Below are 20,431 nucleotides of genomic sequence, written 5' to 3'. Positions count from 1 at the left end.
AACTCGATATTATGGTTAGTAGAGGCCGATCTTTGATCGAGTGAGCGGGGGTGCTCACGAAGTGACCTTCCCCAATCGTACCCAAGTTCTCGAGCCGAGGCAACTTTGGTGATGACGGACACGTGGCCTTAGGCAAACGAGTCAGGGTTTCCTAAATTCCCCAAAATAAAATATTTAGGTGGCGACTCTGTATCTGGTAAAGCAGTCCATGTTTGGCACTTCTTTCAAAAAAATCTGTTTTCAAAAATGATTTGTCGGATTTGGACTCTTTGATGATTCATCGGTCTTACATTGCACTCTACGAGATTAGATACAGGACCGTGACATTGAGTCCTGAACTGTAGTCAGCCCATATGAACAAAACGAGATTCCCTCCCGGGGCGTTCGGGGACGTTTACAATATCCATGAATCAAGGAGGTGAAATTAGGATTAGATAGAAAATTAAGTGAATATTGCTGAATTTTTAAAACATGAGACATTCCGTAAAATAAGAAAAATAGAAAAATTCTAGCCAATTACATGAAAGGAAAAAATTCCACAGTTGCAGGCCATGTAATTTGCATATATATATATATATATGGACACCGTTAAGGAGGGAAAAAATCCTTAGTGGGCGAAATGGAGGCCAAGTAAATTGCAAGATACCACTTAGACACCGTTAAGGTGAATGTACAAGGTGGATTGAGAATATACTTTTGTGGCTACTAAAATTCTGAAGTTCATATCCAATAAGTTCTTTTGCACAACCTTGCAACAAGAAGTTCTGCTATCAATTTTTACAAACAAGAAAGTTTGTGTATTTTTTTTTTTTTTTGCTATAAGAGGAGTTCAATTTTTTTTTTCTGAGCAAACCGAAAGAGATAATCAAGCCTGTTTCTTTTTCTGCTATAAGTAGAGTTCATTTTTTTTTGAGCAAACCGAAAAAGATAAGCAAGTCATGACACTAATTCTTAATGACCCAATGCGAAACCCTAAATTAAAAAAAAAAATCAACTAATTTCATATCATACAGAGCTTGTTAACCAAAAATCAATCCATTACTTGCAATTACACCCACCTGTAAGAGCAACGACAACACCTTTCGGCACACACAACAGCAGCGACAGCACCCTTCAACACACATAGCAGTAGCGGCAGCACCCGTCGGTACTAGTAGAAGCAGCAACAGCCGCCTCATCAGTGGCACACAGGCTGACTCCTTTTTTGACTCTCTGAATAGATCAATCGACGCTAATGGGGTTCCTCTCTCTCACTCTTTCTACTTTGTTCTTTTTTCTTTTTCTTTTATATTTGAAATGAAATGTGTGAGTTTTATGAGTGAAAACAGAGATGACCTGTACAAAGAAATGGGGGTGTACAAAGAACTCGAGCTATTCAAGCCTTATTATTTTCGAGTTACAAATCGAAATTGCCATGTTGATACGTTAGTATGGATGTTTGTGCTAGAAGTTGAGCTAACTAGCAAGGAGTGTGGATGTTTGTGCTAGAAGTTGAGCTAACTAGCAAGGAGTGGATAATGGGCATGCTAACGCTCATTGCAGGACCTATTAAGAGTACTTACCCAAAAAAAGGACCTGTGAAGAGGGTCAGATATTAATATCCATATTAATTATGGTCACCCTTCTAACATTTGACACAAAGGAGAGAGATTGAGAGTGAAGCAGCATTGCATGTGCGTTAGATGTGACCTACTGGACTTTTCTAATTTTTGTATTAATTTTTTTTAGATAAATTACAAACACATTCTCTAAAATTTACTTAAATTATAAATTAATTCTTGTAGTTTTAAAAATCATATTATACCTTTTAAAGTTTATAATTTCATAATAAATAAGTTATTTTATTAATAAATTATCAAATTAATTAACAATTTTTAATAATATTAAAATTTTATTTCAATTAATAATTTAGATAATTTTATTATTGTATAGGTGAGCAGTTAGAAATTTCACTTTTTCAATTAATTCTGTTAAATAAAAAATTCTAACAGGAAGGTATTTATAATTTTCCAAACTACGGAGGGCAATTCGTATTTTAAACAAATCTCATATTTTTATTTAACACACATGAGGGTGTTTGAGAAGTTAAAAATTGACTCTCTTTTTTTTTTTTTTTGACTAAAATTTACGTAAAAATAAACTAAATTAAAATAATTAATAAGATAAAATATCACATTAAATTCATAATTATTTCACTTTTTCTCTCATAAATAACATATCTAACTCAAAAAATTTAACACTTTTTTTAAATACAAATATTTTAATCTACTAAAATAGCTAACTTTCCGAACGAGGCCCTTAACACATCTATTGTAATACACTAATACAAAATGGATCTTGCTTTTATCATTTTTCTATCATATACTAACACACTTTAATAAATAATTTTAACCATTCCATTAGCGATGCTCTTTCGCACCAAGAAAGCTAAACTAGAAAACCCTCTTAGGGTTGGTTTGGAATGAATTTTTTTAGTAATTTTTTTGATTTTTTATAAATATATATATATATATATAAATATTAAAAAAAATAAAGAGAATGAATTGATTTTCTGTATTAACTTTTTAACTCTTTAAGCCAATTGCAAAAGCAAAACCTGTCCTTAGTTGTATCCTTTGTTGTTAGTAGTTGGGTTCGCCAATCAAAGTAAGCCATGGGTTGCTGCTCTCTTTTTTTCTCTTTCATTATTTTAATCAATCACTACAACAATAATAGTTTTAGGAATAAAATTTTTCTGTTTTCAAAAATAAATTTTTTTTTACGAAAAACATTTGAAGATTAATTTTTGTTATCGTGAGAATAATTGTTAAAAAGTAATCCCAAAATGTCAAGAAAAGAACTTTTACTAACAAAATTTGAAAATGTCAGTAATAAAATAAAATAATTTGGTCCAAAAATTGTTTATTTTTTAGATTTGTAGAGTGATTTTGGAAAATTTTTTCTAAAAAAACTTGTTTGCTTTGTAATTTTTCCAAAACAATTTTCAAAATCGTTTTTTCTCTCTTACATATCAATCAATTACTTTTTATCTCTCCTCTCTCTTTTTCAATTACTTTTTCTCTCACACACATATATTCAATTATAACAAAATATCAAATCGTTCCAAACTCCAAAACTACTTTCAAAATATACAACCAAACAAACTAAAAAAATTTATAAACTCTCTCTTCAAAACAATTTTTAAAAACTATTCTCTCAAAACCAAACTAAACATACCCTTTGATTCTGAAAGGATAGTAATTCATCATTAAATGCCAAATTCTATCGTTAAAAAACACTTTTGAAGACAAAAAAAATATTTTGTCACTAAAAAGTAATTTTATTTTTAAATTTGTCTCTAAAATTTTAATTTATTGTAATGAATCCCTCTATATATTTGTTTTGAATACTCTATGCCACTATATATGTCATTATTAAAACAAAAATTAATATAATTTTGACAAATTTGACGAGGTTATTATATTCTCTCCAATACCCATAAAAATTAAGTGTAACTTAACAATTCATGTGAACAGAACATTTGTGCCTAATCAATCACGAATTCTTTCTTGATGCCAGTGAGAACACTTCCATTGGAGTCTTTGAATTTGCATTCTGCATCCCCTACTTGACTATATTTTAATAAAAATTAACAAAACAAAGTTTTGTATCCTTTTCCATCCATCTCCACTTCAACATGGAGGCCACTCTTTTCTTTTAACAACTATTTTTACCAACTCCCACTTTAACAAACCAGGTGACTCATTAACCCACTCTTCCAATCGTTTTGACTTGCTTAGTCAATTTGCATATGTATTAAAAAGTATTTTAAAATTAAATAATAAAAACCTAGAAGTCAATGATATATTTTTATTTATTGATTAAGATTTAGTACATATTCAACGTACCAATAGGAGTAAACGGTTCGCATCGGTCTGTATTGAAATAAGTTTAGTTTCAAATTAATATTTTAGTTTTTATAGTTGAGGAACCGACACAATCGTATGGTGAGTAGGGCTACTTTGACATTTTGAGAGCCAATCCTAATATGGGCCTCTCATACATTAAAAAAAAAAAAAGTTTTGTGATTAAAATATTATGTAATTAAATTTTGATCATACACATATACTTATTTAAACTTATTTAAATATATTGATTTTTATTGTGGACTATTATAATAGCTAAAAAAAATTAAGACCCTTTTTTTGCTCAATTTTTGGGGTCTACAACGGCAGCTTTGCCAGCTTTGGGCCAAAATCGGCCATGATGTTAAGGTTCGATTTTATTGGTTTTATGTAAAAATGGGATCCACATAAGATTTTAAAGAGTTTTATAAAAATTAGTAAAATTTCATATTAAGAATAAATAAATAAAATATTAAAGTTACTCTATAAATGTCTTCTGTTATAATTATAATTTTTAATACGGAAAGTGTATCATACTAATCACTTATTTTTTAATACTTTAGAGATTAAAATAAAAATATTTAAATGTTATACTTTTGTGAACTCAATTTTTATTACTGTAAAAAAATTTAAAATCAAAATAGATCGTATGATATAAAAATTAAAATTTTGATCGATTTTAAGTGTTCAGTTCGAATTCGTTGGTTTTTCTTACAATTCTAACTCACACGATATATTTTATTTATTGATTAAGATGTAGCAGATATTCAATGTACCAATCCTAAGGTTTCTGAATAATACCCTCTTTTTTTTTCTTTGCAGTAGGATAACATGAAATTGAAGTCAATGAACCATGACCAATAACAACATAACAAGTGGCAACTCAAGTGAGGGTATTGTTGTCATTTGATGGAGATGAAAAAATCCATGCTTACGTCTTTCTTGAACACATCTGTTGCATGCATAGATGTATTTCCAATAGGAGAGTGGAAAGTAGAAAGAAAGAAAAGCTAGAGAACCATGTCTTAAGGCTTTGGTAATTGCACATGAATGAATGAGAACACCTCTCTCTCTCTCTCTCTCCCAACATGGTCAAAATGGTTAACGTAACCTTCATAATAAAGGTAATTTCTTCCTTTTCCTCTACGGTTGCTTGCCAATGACTAAAGAAGCTAATGTCGTTCCAAAGAAAAGTAAGGAAAAAAAATCTTCTATATTTTTATTTAATTTTTTTTAATTGGTAAGAGTGGAATAAAGAACGATAAAACTACGTAGCAGTAAAGTTCGAAATTAACCCAATAGGCCAACCCTTGGCCTTTAATAGACAAGTAAATCATGCCCACAAAAAACGAAAGTAAAAAAAAGGGGTAAATTACACTCTTTCACTTTATAGTTTAACGAAAAAAATACTTTGGTGGTTGTTGTCTCAATTTAAATAATTTAACTATTATATTTTAAATTAAATTTTAATTTGGTCATTTTGTCAAAATTTGTATTGATTTTTCTACATGTACATTTTAGGAGATTGACAATATATATATATTAATTTTAGGATAAATTACACCAGTGGTCCTTACATTTTACCTATTGTATTATTTTGGTCCTTATATTTTTAAGGGGCATTTACATACAAGTCCCATTTTATGAACTTATACTCCATTAGGTCCTAAATAAAATTATTTGCTCCTTCAAGTCCCATTAATTTTTAATAGACCAATTTACCCATCCAAACCCCCTCATCTTCTTCCCCTGTTTCTTCGTCTTCACTCGAACTTGCCTAATACAGGTGACTTTGGGAGAAGAAGGCTCTGGGTTTTCGACAACGCAGCCTCGTTTCTTGGCTCCGGTGGAGAACATGGGAGATTGGCCACCTTTGAGGCTGCCGTTTGTTCTGAGTCGGCGGCTGAGAGAGCTGGAGAGAGAGACAGGTGCGTCGCGAGCGCGGCCTGGGTTGAGGATTGACTTGGAAGGGATCTTCATAGACGGGGAAGAAGAAGAGGAGAGGCGAGAAGTGAAGCAGATGAAGAGTTCACTGGTACTGCTTGTGCTGGCAGTGCGATGAGGTCTCTCTCATAAGTCCATTATTGCTCTGTTTCGGCCATTAACAACCATAAAAATGACTGATGATTGATTTTGTTGCACACAGAGAGAGAGGGAGCTTCAATTAGAAGCTCCAAATTTTGTTTTTCATTCGGAGAGAGAAAGTGAATAGCTGAGGCGAGAGAACCAATTAGGAGATTGAGAGATAGAGAGAGAGTTTTTTAAAATTGAGAACCTTCTCAGTTTATAATATTCTCAATTTTAATTATGAAAAAATTGAGAAATTTTTCAAAATTGATAATTATAAATTTCTTAGAATATTCGCAGAATTATCTTTCTTTTCAATCTCATACTTTTCTCAAAAGCCATACAGAAATTTTTTAATTTTGATAATTATATACTGAAATCATTCTCTGTTTGAAAATTGAGAATATTCTCAGTTTTGGGATTAAAGGGCAAAACGTCTTTTTACCTATAAATGAGACTTATTGGTTCAAAAACTTTTTGACAGGACCTAAGCTACCACCAAATATGTAAACAGGACTTTTTAGTAATTAACTCTATTTTTAATTGGCTCAAATTTGACCATTAATTTTAGATTTTATGTCAATTTGGTCCAATTGATAATGCCATTAGTATTTTTGACAGAAAATTATTACTGAATTAGTTGAAATTAACTCACTGAGTTACATAAGTCTATTATTTTATCCTTAAAAATATGACAAATGCCACTTGTATGGGTATTTTCATTAAAAAAATATTAAGAGTAGTAATCAATTGAACTAAAAACAAACTTATAAATTTAGAGACAAAATAGAATCAATTGAAATTATAAAGACCAAAATAATGTAAGAAGCAAATTATAGGGACTACTGTCGTAATTTATCCTTAATTTTAATATTGAATTTAAATAGAAGGGTCAAATTGAAATTAAACTTAAAACGTAAAAATTAAATTATTTAATTTAAAATAATATGGGTCAAAATAAAATTCAGATGAAATTATAAGAAGTAAAGGTGTGATTTCCCAAAAATAAATGAAAAACATTGATCCCACGCGTATCAAAATTAGCTCCTTCGCCGTCAAAACAAGAGGTTCATGCGCATAATACTCCATTATTGACCTTTTAAAAATGAAGGTTTGATATAAAAATATAAATCATACAGAGAATTTATATAAGATAAAATATCTATGATATTTTTTAAAATAATAATAGTCCACCTTGATAGCCACATCATCTACCATCCTGTTATGAAAGAAGAAAGATATGGTTTTGGTCTGTTATTTCAAAATTGTCACAGTTATGTTATTTGGTTAAGAATTTTGTATAAAAATTTTCAAACTTTTAAAAGTTAAACTGTCTTCTCACTGTTTGGTTGAAATTTTAAATTGTTTTTTAAAGAAATTAAAAATTAATTTGACAAAAAGTAAATATAAATTATATATGCCCCAAAGAAAATTACATAAAAATTGTTGAGAATATAATATAATAAAGTTGTCCATTTCTTCAATAGCTTAAACTTTTAGATGAGTTGGTGGTTAACACTTTTGTATGGTATTAGAACATACAATAGATATATATATATATATATATTTTTTTTTTTTCTGGTTCACCAAAAAGTATACTAGATTCAAATTTTACTGTCTATTTGATATTAAAAAAAATGTTACACGTCTTTAACCTACTATAAGTATGTATCCAGAACGTAATATAAATAATAAAATTTCCAAACTCTTAATTATGGAAATTAAACTAAACAAAACAATCTATCCAAATATTTTATATTTGCAAGTTGTCAAATTTAACTTTTTAGCACCTTTCAATAGTCAACACCTCAATATCATATCCTCTATGCTCCATATATGAACAAGTATTGATATCATCACCAGTACAACAAACCTACAAACTCTTTGAAACAACATATCAAAATACTTCAACTTCAGCTAAATCACAAGAAATGGATAATAACAACAGCAACAATACACAAAAGAAGCCATTAACAACAGTACTTCAAGGTGATGGGTTCTACTTTGATAGACTCCTTCTAAGACAATCTTCAATTGGCCAATCATCTCATATATATTACAGGAATGCTGATGGAGTTCCTTTTCAATGGGAGATGCAGCCCGGAACCCCTAAAAATCCACCGGAAAATGATGTCATCCCACCCCTTACCCCTCCTCCGGCAGTGCACAGTTTAGGGCTACCTAAGCCTTGTGTTGTTGATCAATCGAATAATAAGGGCTCTAACCGGTGGACAGTCTGGTTTTGGAAGAAAATCAAGAAAAAGAATGTCAATGGCACGGGTTCTGATAACTTCGAAAGCTCAAAGGTCTTCAACTCCGAGAGAGAATTTGTGGGTTCACCTCATGATTCAAGTTCTTCGTCTTCTTCATCATCATCGTCTTCCTCAAATTGTCCGGCTTTTCAAAGGGATCAGTTGGATGGGCCTCTTGTTTGCGGTCATTGGAACATCACAAAAATACTGGTTAGTGTTTACTATTTGTGTTTGATTTATTTTTATTTTTTTTTAGTATTTATTATCTATACCAATTGTAATACATATCAAATATTTTTGTGAATGAGGAGATTTACTTTAGAACACATTAAAACATTTAATAAATAAAGACTTATTTTGAATGTTGGTAAATTTAGAAAACAGTAAAAATAGGGAGAAGTATAAAAACTCAAATAATAGTCTGGCTTAGTTCTCAACTCATCCTATTAAGGGTCTATGCTTGCATGCAGCAATCTATGCATCTACATGTAGAAACCAGAGCACACTACAGTTTTAGATGACCTTTGAACACTTCAATCCACACAATTACATTTTCAATATACATCTCTCTTCCCATAAAAACAAAATAAATAAAGAAAAAAGAAAAGGAAAGGAAAACATCTCCTCTACCTACGTATGTTGGGGCGATGAAGATTTGTTGGGTAGTTTGATGATTGAGGAAAATTGATAAGCAGTTTTGGACGGTTTGATAATGGAGAAAAATCATTCTAACAATTATTGAATGTGATAATTACTGGGTAGAAAGAAGTAACAGTTACTGAATAAGGACATTTTTAAGAAAAATAAAAAATGTGACGGTGTTCACACCAACACATTATATAATATAATAAATATGTGTACGTGAATCAAAATTTGGAGTGACACAACTGCTAATCAGATCACATTCTACCAATCTAAAAACTAAACTGAACACATACTACATCCTCTGTCCATCCCCACAAAACTACATGTATATATCTAAAGACATTACATTAAAAGCTCTGAGTTCAAGTATAGAATACATATTTCTTCATTACTAGCACAAGATTAACAACTCATATGACCAAATAGCATGTACTGTTTATAACTAGCTATCATCATCTTCCTGCTCAGAGGTTAAGTTTGTAACACTTTTTGGAAGTTTTTTTTATATTCAACTATGCAAACTAGTATAATTGTTAGAATTTGTGTACAATTGATTTGAATGTTAAACAATAAATTATGTTCATGTCCCGTGCAAGTTGCAACTATTGGAATCAAGCATGCATTAAAAATTGACTAAAAACAATTATGTGGAAAATAAATGAAATCATATTTTCTGTGCCTTAAAACTAATATTTATTAGAGTAAATTACATGTTCAATCCCTATAGTTTGACCCAAATTTCATTTTGGTCGATATTGTTTCAAATTGAACAATTTGCTCCATACATTTTTAACTCTAGTTCCATTTTGGTCCTTTTGCTCAAGTTGAAGGGTAAAATGAATGATTTTAAGAAACATATCAATCTCCTCAAGTGTGTATAGGTACAAAAAAGTTGATTGAAATTGGACTTGAAGTGTAAGAACTAAACTGTTCAAATTGAAACAATAAAGACCAAAGTGAAATTTGAGTCAAACTATAGAAGTTAAAAGTGAAATTTACCCTATTTATTATTACCGACAAATCAAGAAGCAAAAAAAAATTTATTGGACCATTTTAGTGATTGTCATTATGTAAAAAATCAGTAGTTGGCCTAGAACATAAGATCTATATGCCTCATAGTTTGTGGAAACATCAAAACAAAATATTTTCAAAAAATTGATGATTTGTGTTTTTCTTGAAATGTTAAACAGAGTGAAGGGAACATAATTACATGTTATTGCAGCACATGTAAGGCAGTTTATGTGCCTCAAGGTAATGGTTTCATCCTCAGCAAAATTGTTTCAAGAAATTCTTCAGTTGGCCAGTCTTCTCGTATGTATTATCGGAGCACTGAAGGGGTTCCCTTCAAATGGGAAATGCAGCCAGGGAAGTCCAAAGATCCGATAAAAAATGAAGTCATTCCACCACCTAGCCCTCCACCGGCAGTGCAGAGCCACGGTCTACCTAGGCCATGTATTGAGATTGAGCAACCTAAGGACTCAACCATGTCAAGGCTTTGGTTTTGGAAGAAAAACAATAAAAACCAACAAAATAAGAAAGTTCTCAAATCTATCTTCTATAATTCTCAAAACTTGGAGTCTTCCAGCTCTAACAGGGAATCTGTAGCGAAACTTCGTAATTTAAGTTCTTTAAGCTTATCATCATCTTCTTCATCCGGTTCCCTTGTGCAGAATCGATCATTTCAATGCAGTCCTTGGAGAATCAAAGGTACCCTTGTTGATGTCATACGATGGGTTTAATTTGATGTTATATGTTTGTGTGGGTGGGTAAACATATTATTTTACTTTTGTAATACAACTCATGAAACATTTTTCCCCTTCTTTGAACTAAAAAAAAATGTGTGTATGCAAGGGGAGATTGATATTAACCTCAGATACAAGAAATTGTTCATTTTGATTTTTAAAAGTGGAACATATAAGCATAGGCCAATAGGAAGGATTTGCTCTGACGCATAGGCTCACTACAAAAAATTAAACTTCAAGGGAGGTCAATGCAATTTATCCAAAAATATGTGGCATATAATTATTGACTCATCTAGCTATATCTAATTTCAAATTTTGAATTTTTTAAAAATGGAAAGTCCAAAAATAGAATCTCAAACTTCATTTGAAAATTTAAAATATTTAAATCAAAATCAAAAATAATTTTTTTTGTCTAACCTTTAAATGTAAAGTTCAAAATAGAATATTGTCCATCTTTTAGTCACGTCTTATCTGAAAATTTTAAATCCTTAAATAAAACAACAATATACATCCCACTAATTTGGGAGCACTAATGAACCACTAATGAGGTGGAAATTCAAAAAAAAAAAAAGAAAAAAAAAACTTAAGGCCAAAACATCACATCAGTCAGTAAGACCTACTCTTTAAAGCTTCTTTAATGCTCCCAATTTAGAGCTCCCAAACATTTTTCTAAATAAAAAGTCCAAAATAAAATTTACCATATAACACATGTTTTTGTTATTTTAATATTTAGAACATACAATTACATAAAACAACCACATACACAAAAAAAAAAAAAAGAAAAAAAGAAAAGTAATTTATAAACCGTTTTTATTGTACATTCTAAAAATACTTTTTTTTTAATTTTAAAATTAATTTTAGTTATTTATGTGAATTTGTGCATAGTAGCGATATTATGCTAGTATAAAATATAAATTCATATAAAAGCTAGAAATGTAGAACGAACCAATAATATATTTAAACACTAGTTAGGACTAAACATTTTGATAGAGAGCAACTCGAAACTTTGTTTGGGTGTCTAATCTAACTAGGCAGGATCCCATAATTGTGTGATCTAACTTCAAAAGGAATTGCGTCCAGAGTTATAAAATAAAAAATAAAAAATCAAGTGGTGTAGACAACTTGGTTAATTATGTGTCAAGCAAATTCCACAAATTTTAATCTTGAACAAATTACTCTAAAGTTTCTATAGTTTGGAATTTGTATCATTTTGATCTCTAATTCTTTAATTGTGACATATTTGACCATAAGTTTTGAAACTTGTTTCAAATAAGGACAATTGAATATACCATTGTTCAATTTCAAGGGCAAAGTCATCAATTTGATAAAATATAAACTAATTTGACAAAAATAAATATCAAAAAAAGATTTTCAAAATTTTAAAAATTATTTATACTCACCAAAGATAAAATTATATAAATTTGATAAATCTTTTACACATTTATTTATTTTACCAAATTAATTTTTATTATGTGTTTGGGTGATGATCATGTAATGGGTGATTATTTTTGTTTTCATTAAATTAGTTTCTATTTTTCTAAAAGTTAAATATGGCGACAACTTTGATATCATTATTTAACCAATCCATTAAATCAAAAAATCTAAAACTAAAAATATTTCATATATTAAATATAGCGATTACATATTAAAAGTCTAACAGCCACATATTACATGATTATCATCCAAACACATTATAAAAATTAATTCGGTAAAAAAAAATAAATGTGTAAAAGATTTATTAATTTTAAATAGATTTATCTTTGGTGGGTAAAAATAATTTCTAAAAATTCAAAAATATTTTTTTGACATTTATTTTTGTCAAATTAATTTATATTTTATTAAATTAACGACTTTGCCTTTGAAATTGAGCAATGATATTTTCAATTATTTTTATTTGAAACAAGATTTAAAATTCAGGGTCAAATGTGTTATAATTGAAAAGTCAAAGACTAGAATAATACGAAACTCAAACTAGAGGGACTATTAGTGTAATTCATCCTTTAATGTTAGCTACTTGTTAGATATAGATCAATAAAGTTTTCAATACCATATAAGCAGCTAGAGAGGCTTCTTGTTTCCTTGCTAGTGAGTTGCAATGGAAGCACCAAAGGCAGAGGACGGGAGTGATAATAATGTTGTTGAAGGTATTTCCAGTGCAAAAGATCAAAAGAAAAAGAGAGGAAGGCCTAAGAAAATCATGAAGGATGAAGAAGATAAGGAAGAGAAGAAAGAGGAGATTACAGGCTTGTTTGCTCTTGAAGAAAATGAAGAATCCATTGGTACCCATGATGAGACACAAACTGGAAAAAAGAAACGTCGGAAGAGCACACCAAGGCGAGCTGCTGTTTAGTTTTTGAAAACTGTTTTTGAATTTTTTTTTTTTCTTTCTTTGTGTTATATGTCTTCATTGAATTTTTTTCATATTTTATTCACGAGCAATGCTATACATAATTTAGATGCACTTGCAAGGTGAAATATCTGTGAAAAAATATGAAAAAAATCACTAAAAAAAAAAAAGCATGAAAAACAAAATGTTCAAAAACAGTTTTTGAATTTTGAATACCAAAAAACTTGCCTCTTTCTTTCTTTTTTTTCTCTCTATTTTTCTTCTTTCCTTAATATGTTCTTATAGTTTGATACCTTGCGTGAAATGAGTGGGATTTTACCCTCTCTCTTTCTCTCTCTCTATATATTTGATATAAACTGCGGGTTGCATTACAGAGATGGACTGGAATGTATATGTTCATGGTTCCATGTTGATGGTTAAACAATGATGTTCTCTCTCTCACATTATACATTTATGTATATACACATATACAAATTTTAAATGACTTGATTTTAGGAATTTTAATGTCAAGTTTGGATGGAGTATATTTGGGACTGATTTGGGGCTATTATTGCTCTTTTAGTTTTCCTCGTTCCTTATATGTGAAGAGAAGAATAAATTTTGATTTTGTTGCCTATAATAGAATCCCCAAATCAATAAAGAGTTTTCAATGTTCAAGATTCCTACTATATTTTAAACAATTGTCATTTCAAAATCAGCACTGATTCAGTGCTCTAATTTTGGTGTATTAATGCCAGCTCTAATGAACTCGCAGTGCAAGAAAAAAAAAAACAAAGGCCAAACGATCACATTAGTAGTAGGGTTCATGTCCGCCACATCATTTGTAGTCTATTAGTGGTGTGAAATTAGTAGTCTGAAACATTTTTCTTTCAAAATTACTTTCAATACGTACAATAAATGTCAAAAAAATATTTTTGAATTTTTAAAAATTATTTCTAACCACCAAAGATAAAATGTAAAATTGATAAATCTTTTACACATTTATTTGTTTTACCACATTAATTTTTATTATGTGTTTGGATGGTGATCATGTAATGTGTGGTTGTTTTTATTTTTATTAAATTAGTCTCTATTTTTCAAAAGTCAAATATGGCGACACTTTGATATCAATATTAACTAATCTATTAAATAAAAAAATCTAAAACTAAAAACATTTCATGTATTAAATATATCGATTACACATTAAAAACCTAATAACCACACATTACATGATCATCATCTAAGCACATAACAAAAATTAATTTGGTAAAAAATTAAATAAATAAATGCGTAAAAGATTTGTCAATTCTACATAATTTTATTTTTGGTGAGTAGAAATAATTTTTTAAAATTCAAAAATATTTTTTTGATATTTATTTTTGTCAAATTAGTTTATATTTTATCAAATTGACGACTTTGTCCTTAAAATTGAGCAATGATATCTTCAATTGTTCTTATTTGAAATAAGATTCAAAATTCAGGGTCAAATGTATCACAATTGAAATGTTAGGGACTAAAATGACATGAGTCCCAAATTATAGAGACTATTAGTGTAATTCGCCAAAACATATATTATTGGAGGCATGATATATAACATTCATAAGATTAGACTTTAGACCCAATTAGACTAACAAATGATACCAAACTAATTTGGTGTAAAAACTTCAAAATTAAAAAGAAAACATATAATTTTCACATGGTTTTATCTTTTTTGAAGAACTTCGCTGGGGTTGCTTAACAACTCCGCCAGTCCCAAGCTTGGGTATACACTACAAGAAATAAACTTTTTAGAGACAAATTTATTCCATCCCTAAAAGTGTAATATTTGTCGGAAAAAGCTTTAGCCAACTAATTTTTTTCGTCGCAAGGTTTGTCCCAAATGGTACGTCCGGAAAAGTCAAAATTTGACTTTTAGAGACAAAATTTTATAGCGTTTCTAGTTTTGACCCGACCTATTTGATGTTTTGGATCCGGGTTTCATTCTCTTATACTATTGTTCATGTCTTGTTTCCCTCTACTTCTCTTTGAGTTTAGCTTTTGGAATGTGTTGGTCGTGTTTGAAACAGGTTGGTAGCTTATTTTTCAAACGTCTGTTGCCCAGAATTTTGCTCATTCGCTGGAGTGTCATTTCTTGTGCTCGAGCGGTGTTGGCTCGAGCGACCATTATTGTGCTCGAGCGTTGGTCTTCTGTTTGTGAAACTACTGGGAGTTTGTATTTTATGCTCAAGCATTAACTTTTTGGTTCGGGTCTAGGCGACCCACCCGCTGCTAATGTTACCTCTGCATCAACCTCAACTTTAAAAAAAAAATAAAATACAATCACCTTGCACTGCCCAAGGTTCAAACTCCTGACTTCAAGCTAAGATTCACGCTGCTTACCTACTCTGCCACCCAGATATTTGTTGGCTATATTTTCTTAATAAAATATATATTATATAAAAACTTCGGACATCTTCAACCTACAACTTTGCCAGCTAGACCGAGTTTTTCGGCACCTTTCCAGCCAATTCCATCGAAACTTCATGGCGCGCGTGGAAGCGCGTGACACCTCTTTTTGGTCTTGTTTTTCTGGGTCTAGATTCCACTCTTCGAGATAAACCTTTTGGTATGCTCAAAACTCAATTTCGAGCAACTTGATTTCTGGGCCATTTCAGAAAAACACTCTGTTTTTCACCACCTCGCTCTGATACCACTTGTTGGGGATCAGGGATTCCGCAAGACATTCCAGAAATCATACCAAATAGAAAACCACACACACCCAAGGAGACACCATATTTAACGTGGATCGACCTTAATGCCTACGTCAATGGGAGAGTACCCGGTTATCACTATAACAATGGAGAGATTACAATAGAGGAGGAGTTCACACCATACTCATTCATCCACTCACCCGTATCCCTCTCTCACATCGAGAGAGATAGTCTCTCTACCTTACATCTCTCACTCTCTCTTGGTTTGCTCACTTTGAACTCTTCCCTCAGCCTCTTCATTTATGGAGGAAGCTGAAGAGCTTGGTTAGCCTTGTACATGGCCAGTTGTTCCTTTACTTTCAGTGGCCATCTATATTTACGGCTTGTCGGTTGGCAAGGTAGGTAGCTATCTTTCCTTGACTCCATGGCTTCCATTCACACATGGAGCAAAAATCCAACAATCACCCCCTTCTGCTCATATAGGGTGATGTGTCGTATCCGCAACAAATCTGCTGCCAATCTTGTTACGCCCAAATTCTAGCATAGTTTGCATCTCCTCACTGAGACGCTTGCACCCCCCGAAGCTAGAGATAACACACCAGAGATATAAGAGGATGAGGGAATCCTACATTCTCAACTCAACTCACACCATTCTCTGATTTAGAGAGAGCCTCTGCTCTTATCCCCTACAGATCTCTTCCACGCTCCCTGTCTCGAATGTCTTCACTTGCTATGCTTGAACTTGCGTAACCAAGATATACTGCACCCCATGATTGGATGCCCTGCACCTCCTACCTAGGATGTCCTTGACTGACATCCATCACCTCGCACGACTAGTCATTAGAGCAACAGAAAACTCATCATTTGTCCCATCAACATCCTTGGTTTTCTTTGCTCAGAGCTTTTTCTCTAAACTATCAGCCTTTGCCCTCTGCACTCCTGAACAACCTCCTAGCATTTCCACATACGCTCGTTGTCTGTGCTTTTGCAATCCTTGATTTGATGTTCAGTGGATTGATGGTTGATAGTAGCTCCATTTGTCAAAGCATCGTCAGCTATGTAATTCCTTGCATAATGCTCGCACCCATGGCTTCTGGTCTCTCTTTGTCGAGCTTGCCTAAGAGATCCGCTTCAATTCTATCCTCCGCTGCCATGGTACTAAAGAAACCATCATAGAGAAAAGAGACTTGCCACACCTTGGCACGCACTTTTGTGTTTTACCCGTCTCAATTTCTCTATCAGGAAGTTCTTGTGAACTTTCAACAACTCATTACTGCACACTCTGCCCGTGCTTTCATTGCACTGTACATCTGCACTGTACATCTGCACTTAGCACGACACTCTTGCATACCCATCTGTGCTCTTGAACCTCTATACATGCGCTCAGTATGCTCCTCTGCAACTTTAGTTGTACTCGTCCACATCCTACCAGTACCTACTTGTATATAGTAGCTCTAACGGCCACAGTATTTCCCTGAGCCTGTACTGGTTGCCAAACATCTATCATGTCGATAAGTGGATTTTATATTGAACTAGGTCTTCCGATCAACTCCCGAGATAATCATCTCTGCAATCCTTTTATCGTGCTCTAACCAATCCTGATCTCCCTCGATCCACTACTTGATCAAGCCTAATCTCCTATAGTCTCTAATGATCTATCTCGATCTGTATCTAGTCATCCAATCTGGTCAGAATCTACCCATTCAAACCTCTTCAGTGATCCGCAACGTTCCATAATATCCGACAACCTCCCTTTGACTATTAAAGATGGCAAACCCTCGTGTTTTGACAATCTTCAAAAAACCATTCAGAATCTCACTATTCTGACCTCGTGGTTGTGTTCGGAATGGTCCATTTAGCTAGGACCAACCTTCACTGCACTTTCGGGGCATCACTAAAAAAATTCCCAAAAACTGGGCCACACCATAATTTTTTTAAAGTTTTGGGCCAAATTGCAATTTTTAGAAGTTCAAGGAATATTCCATTTGATGACATTACTCTGCATCAGCACTTATGTTATCCTGGCAGTGCTGACGTCATCTCACACGGGCCCTCTTGGGGCGAATCTTGGTTCGAGTCTAGGCAATTGACCCGTTTGCTGATGTCACCTCTGCATCAGCCTCAACTTTTAAAAAAAAAAAAATACAATCACTACAAGAAAAAGCACATTCGGCGACCAAATTTTCAAACTAAAAAAATTTGTTCGCTAACCAAAATAGCATTAGTAGCCAAAAGTAAAGCTTTTTGGCGACGAAACAATTTTAGTAGCCAAAAGTCTACAATTGGCGACTAAACTAAGTTTGGTCACTGAAAGTATAGGTTTTGGCGACTAAAAAAGCATTAGTAGCCAAAAGTAAAGATTTTTGGCGACTAAAAAAATTTAGTAGCCAAAAGTATAGGTTTTGGCGACTGAAAATCTGTTTGGTCGCTGATATATGGCTTTTATCGACTAAAAAAATTTTAGTAGCCAAAAGTAAAGCTTTTTGGCGACTACAAAAAATTTAGTAGCCAAAAGTGAGGCATTGGGCGACTAAAAAGATGTTTGGTCGCCAAAAGTGAGGCTTTTACTGACTAAAAAAATTTTAGTAGCCAAAAGTGAGGCATTAGGCGACTAAAAAGAAGTTTAGTCGCCAAAAGTGGTAGTTTTAGCGCGGGAATTAAATTTTTTAAGGACTAAAAAATAATTAGTAACCAAAAGTATAGAATTGGCGACTAAAAAAAATTTAGTCGCCAAAAGTGGTCTCTTTTTTTTCTAGTAAATAATTTATTTTTACATAAATTATGTTCAATAAAAAATAATTATCTTTATATATAAACTTTTATATTAATACGGGTCTAGGTACTATATAAATAATATATATTACATATATAATCATATGGTGTTATAGAGGTGTAGTGGAAAGAGTGTTGCATAAGGTTTATAGTGTGAGAGGTTGATGGTTCGAATCATCCACAAGAGTAGATGAGAAGCTAGTGAGTGTAATTTTTTTTTTCGCGAATGAGCTTTTGGCGACTAAAAGGGTTGGTCGCCGATTCCTTGAGTATTGGTGACTAAAACATTGGTCGGTAAATGTATAATTTTAAAAAATATAATTGACTATTGGCGACTAAAACATTGGTCAGTAAATGTATAATTTAAGAAATATAATTGACTATTGGCGACCAAAATTGTGGTTGTTAAAGACTTGCTTTCTGCCGACCAAAGGTTTTTTGGTCGGCAAAACCCTTCAAGACCTTTCCCGACAGGGTTTTGGCGACAAACATAGTGACCAAAATTTTTGGTCACAGAATGTCATTGGCGACCAAAAAACAGACAATTGGCAACCAATATTTTAGTAGCTAAAAGTAACTTTTTTTGTAGTGAATTACCTTGCGCTGCCCAGGGGTTCGAACTCCTGACTTCAAGCTGAGATTGACGCTGCTTACCCGCTCAGCCACCCAGATATTTGTTGGCTATATTTTCACAATAAAATATATATTACATAAAAACTTTGGTCATCTTCAACCTCCAACTTTGCCAACCGAACTGAGTTTTCCGGTTCCTTTCCGGTAAACTCCGTCGAAACTTCATGGTGCGCGTGGGAGCATGCGACACCTCCTTTTGGGCTGGTTTTTCTAGGTCTAGATTCCACTCGTCGAGACACACCTCTTGGTATGCTCAAAATTCAATTTCGAGCAACTTGATTTCTGGGCCATTTTGGAAAAACACTCTGTTTTTCACCACCTCGCTCTAATACCACTTGTTGGGGATCAGGGATCCCGCCCAAGACATTCCAGAAATCGTACCAAATAGGAAAACTCACACACCCAAAAATACACCATATTTAACGTGGTACGGGCTTAATGCCTACGACCACGGAAGAGTACCCGGTTATCACTATAACAATGTAGAGATTACAATAAAAGATGAGCTCACACCATACTTACTCACCCACTCACCCATCTCTCTCTCTCTCTCTCTCTCACACGGAGAGAGACGCTCTCACACGGAGAGAGACGCTCTCTCTACCTCACATCTCTCACTCTCTCTTGGTTTGCTCACTCTGAAATCTCTCCTCGGCCTCTCCATTTTATGGAGGAAGTTGAAGAGTCTGGCTAGCCTTGTACATGGCCAGTTGTTCCTTTACTTTCAGTGGTCGTCCATATTTACAGCTTGTCAGTTGGCAAGGTAGGTAGTCGTCTTTCCTTGACTCCATGGCTTCCATTTACACATGGAACAGAAACCCAACATATATATACACATATACAAATTTCAAATGACTTGATTTTAGGAATTTTAATGTCAAGTTTGGAAAGAGTATATTTGGGATTGATTTTGGGCTATTATTGCTCTTTCAGTTTTCCTTATTCCTTATATGTGAAGAGAAGAATAAATTTTGATTTTGTTGCCTATAATAGGATCCCCAAATCAACCAAGAGTTTTCAATGTTCAAGATCCCTACTATATTTTAAACAATTGTCATTTTAAAATCAGCACTGATTCAGTGCTCTGATTTTGGAGCACTAATCCAAGCGTTAATGAACTTGCAGTGCAAGAAAGAAGAAGAAGAAGAAAAAAAATTTTGAAGAAGAAGAAGAAGAAGATATATAACATTATAGGGACTATTAGTGTAATTCGCCGAAACATATATTATTGGAGGCATGATATATAATATTCATAAGATTAGATTTTAGACCCAATTAGACAAACAAATGATACCAAACTAATTTGGTGTAAAAACTTCAAAATTAAAAAGAAAACATATTATTTTCACATGGTTTTATCTTTTTTGAAGAACTCCGTTGGAGTTGCTTAACAACTCCGCCAGTCCCAAGCTCGGGTATA

General features: G+C 32.5%; 1 protein-coding gene across 1 annotated transcript; it reads left to right on the top strand.

The window, feature by feature from the left end:
• Positions 1-7,665: 7,665 nt before the first annotated feature.
• LOC114271095 (uncharacterized) lies at positions 7,666-10,753 on the top strand. Its single transcript, XM_028212703.2, has 2 exons — positions 7,666-8,413; positions 10,039-10,753. Exons 1-2 carry the CDS (start codon positions 7,883-7,885, stop codon positions 10,585-10,587), a joined length of 1,080 nt encoding a protein of 359 aa, XP_028068504.2. The 5' UTR covers positions 7,666-7,882; the 3' UTR covers positions 10,588-10,753.
• The last annotated feature ends 9,678 nt before the right edge of the window (positions 10,754-20,431 follow it).

This window comes from Camellia sinensis, chromosome 4 (assembly GCF_055761805.1).
Source record: "Camellia sinensis isolate YWXY chromosome 4, ASM5576180v1, whole genome shotgun sequence".
Taxonomy (NCBI): Eukaryota; Viridiplantae; Streptophyta; class Magnoliopsida; order Ericales; family Theaceae; genus Camellia; species Camellia sinensis.
The sequence above is the reverse complement of the archived record's forward strand: the minus strand, read 5'-3'. Positions and strand labels throughout refer to the sequence as shown.

Coding starts and splice junctions, on each gene's coding strand:
- LOC114271095 (XM_028212703.2), top strand. CDS start 7,883: ATGGATAATAACAACAGCAACAATACACAAAAGAAGCCATTAACAACA. Junction 8,414..10,038: donor GGAACATCACAAAAATACTG/GTTAGTGTTTAC, acceptor AATGTTAAACAG/AGTGAAGGGAACATAATTAC.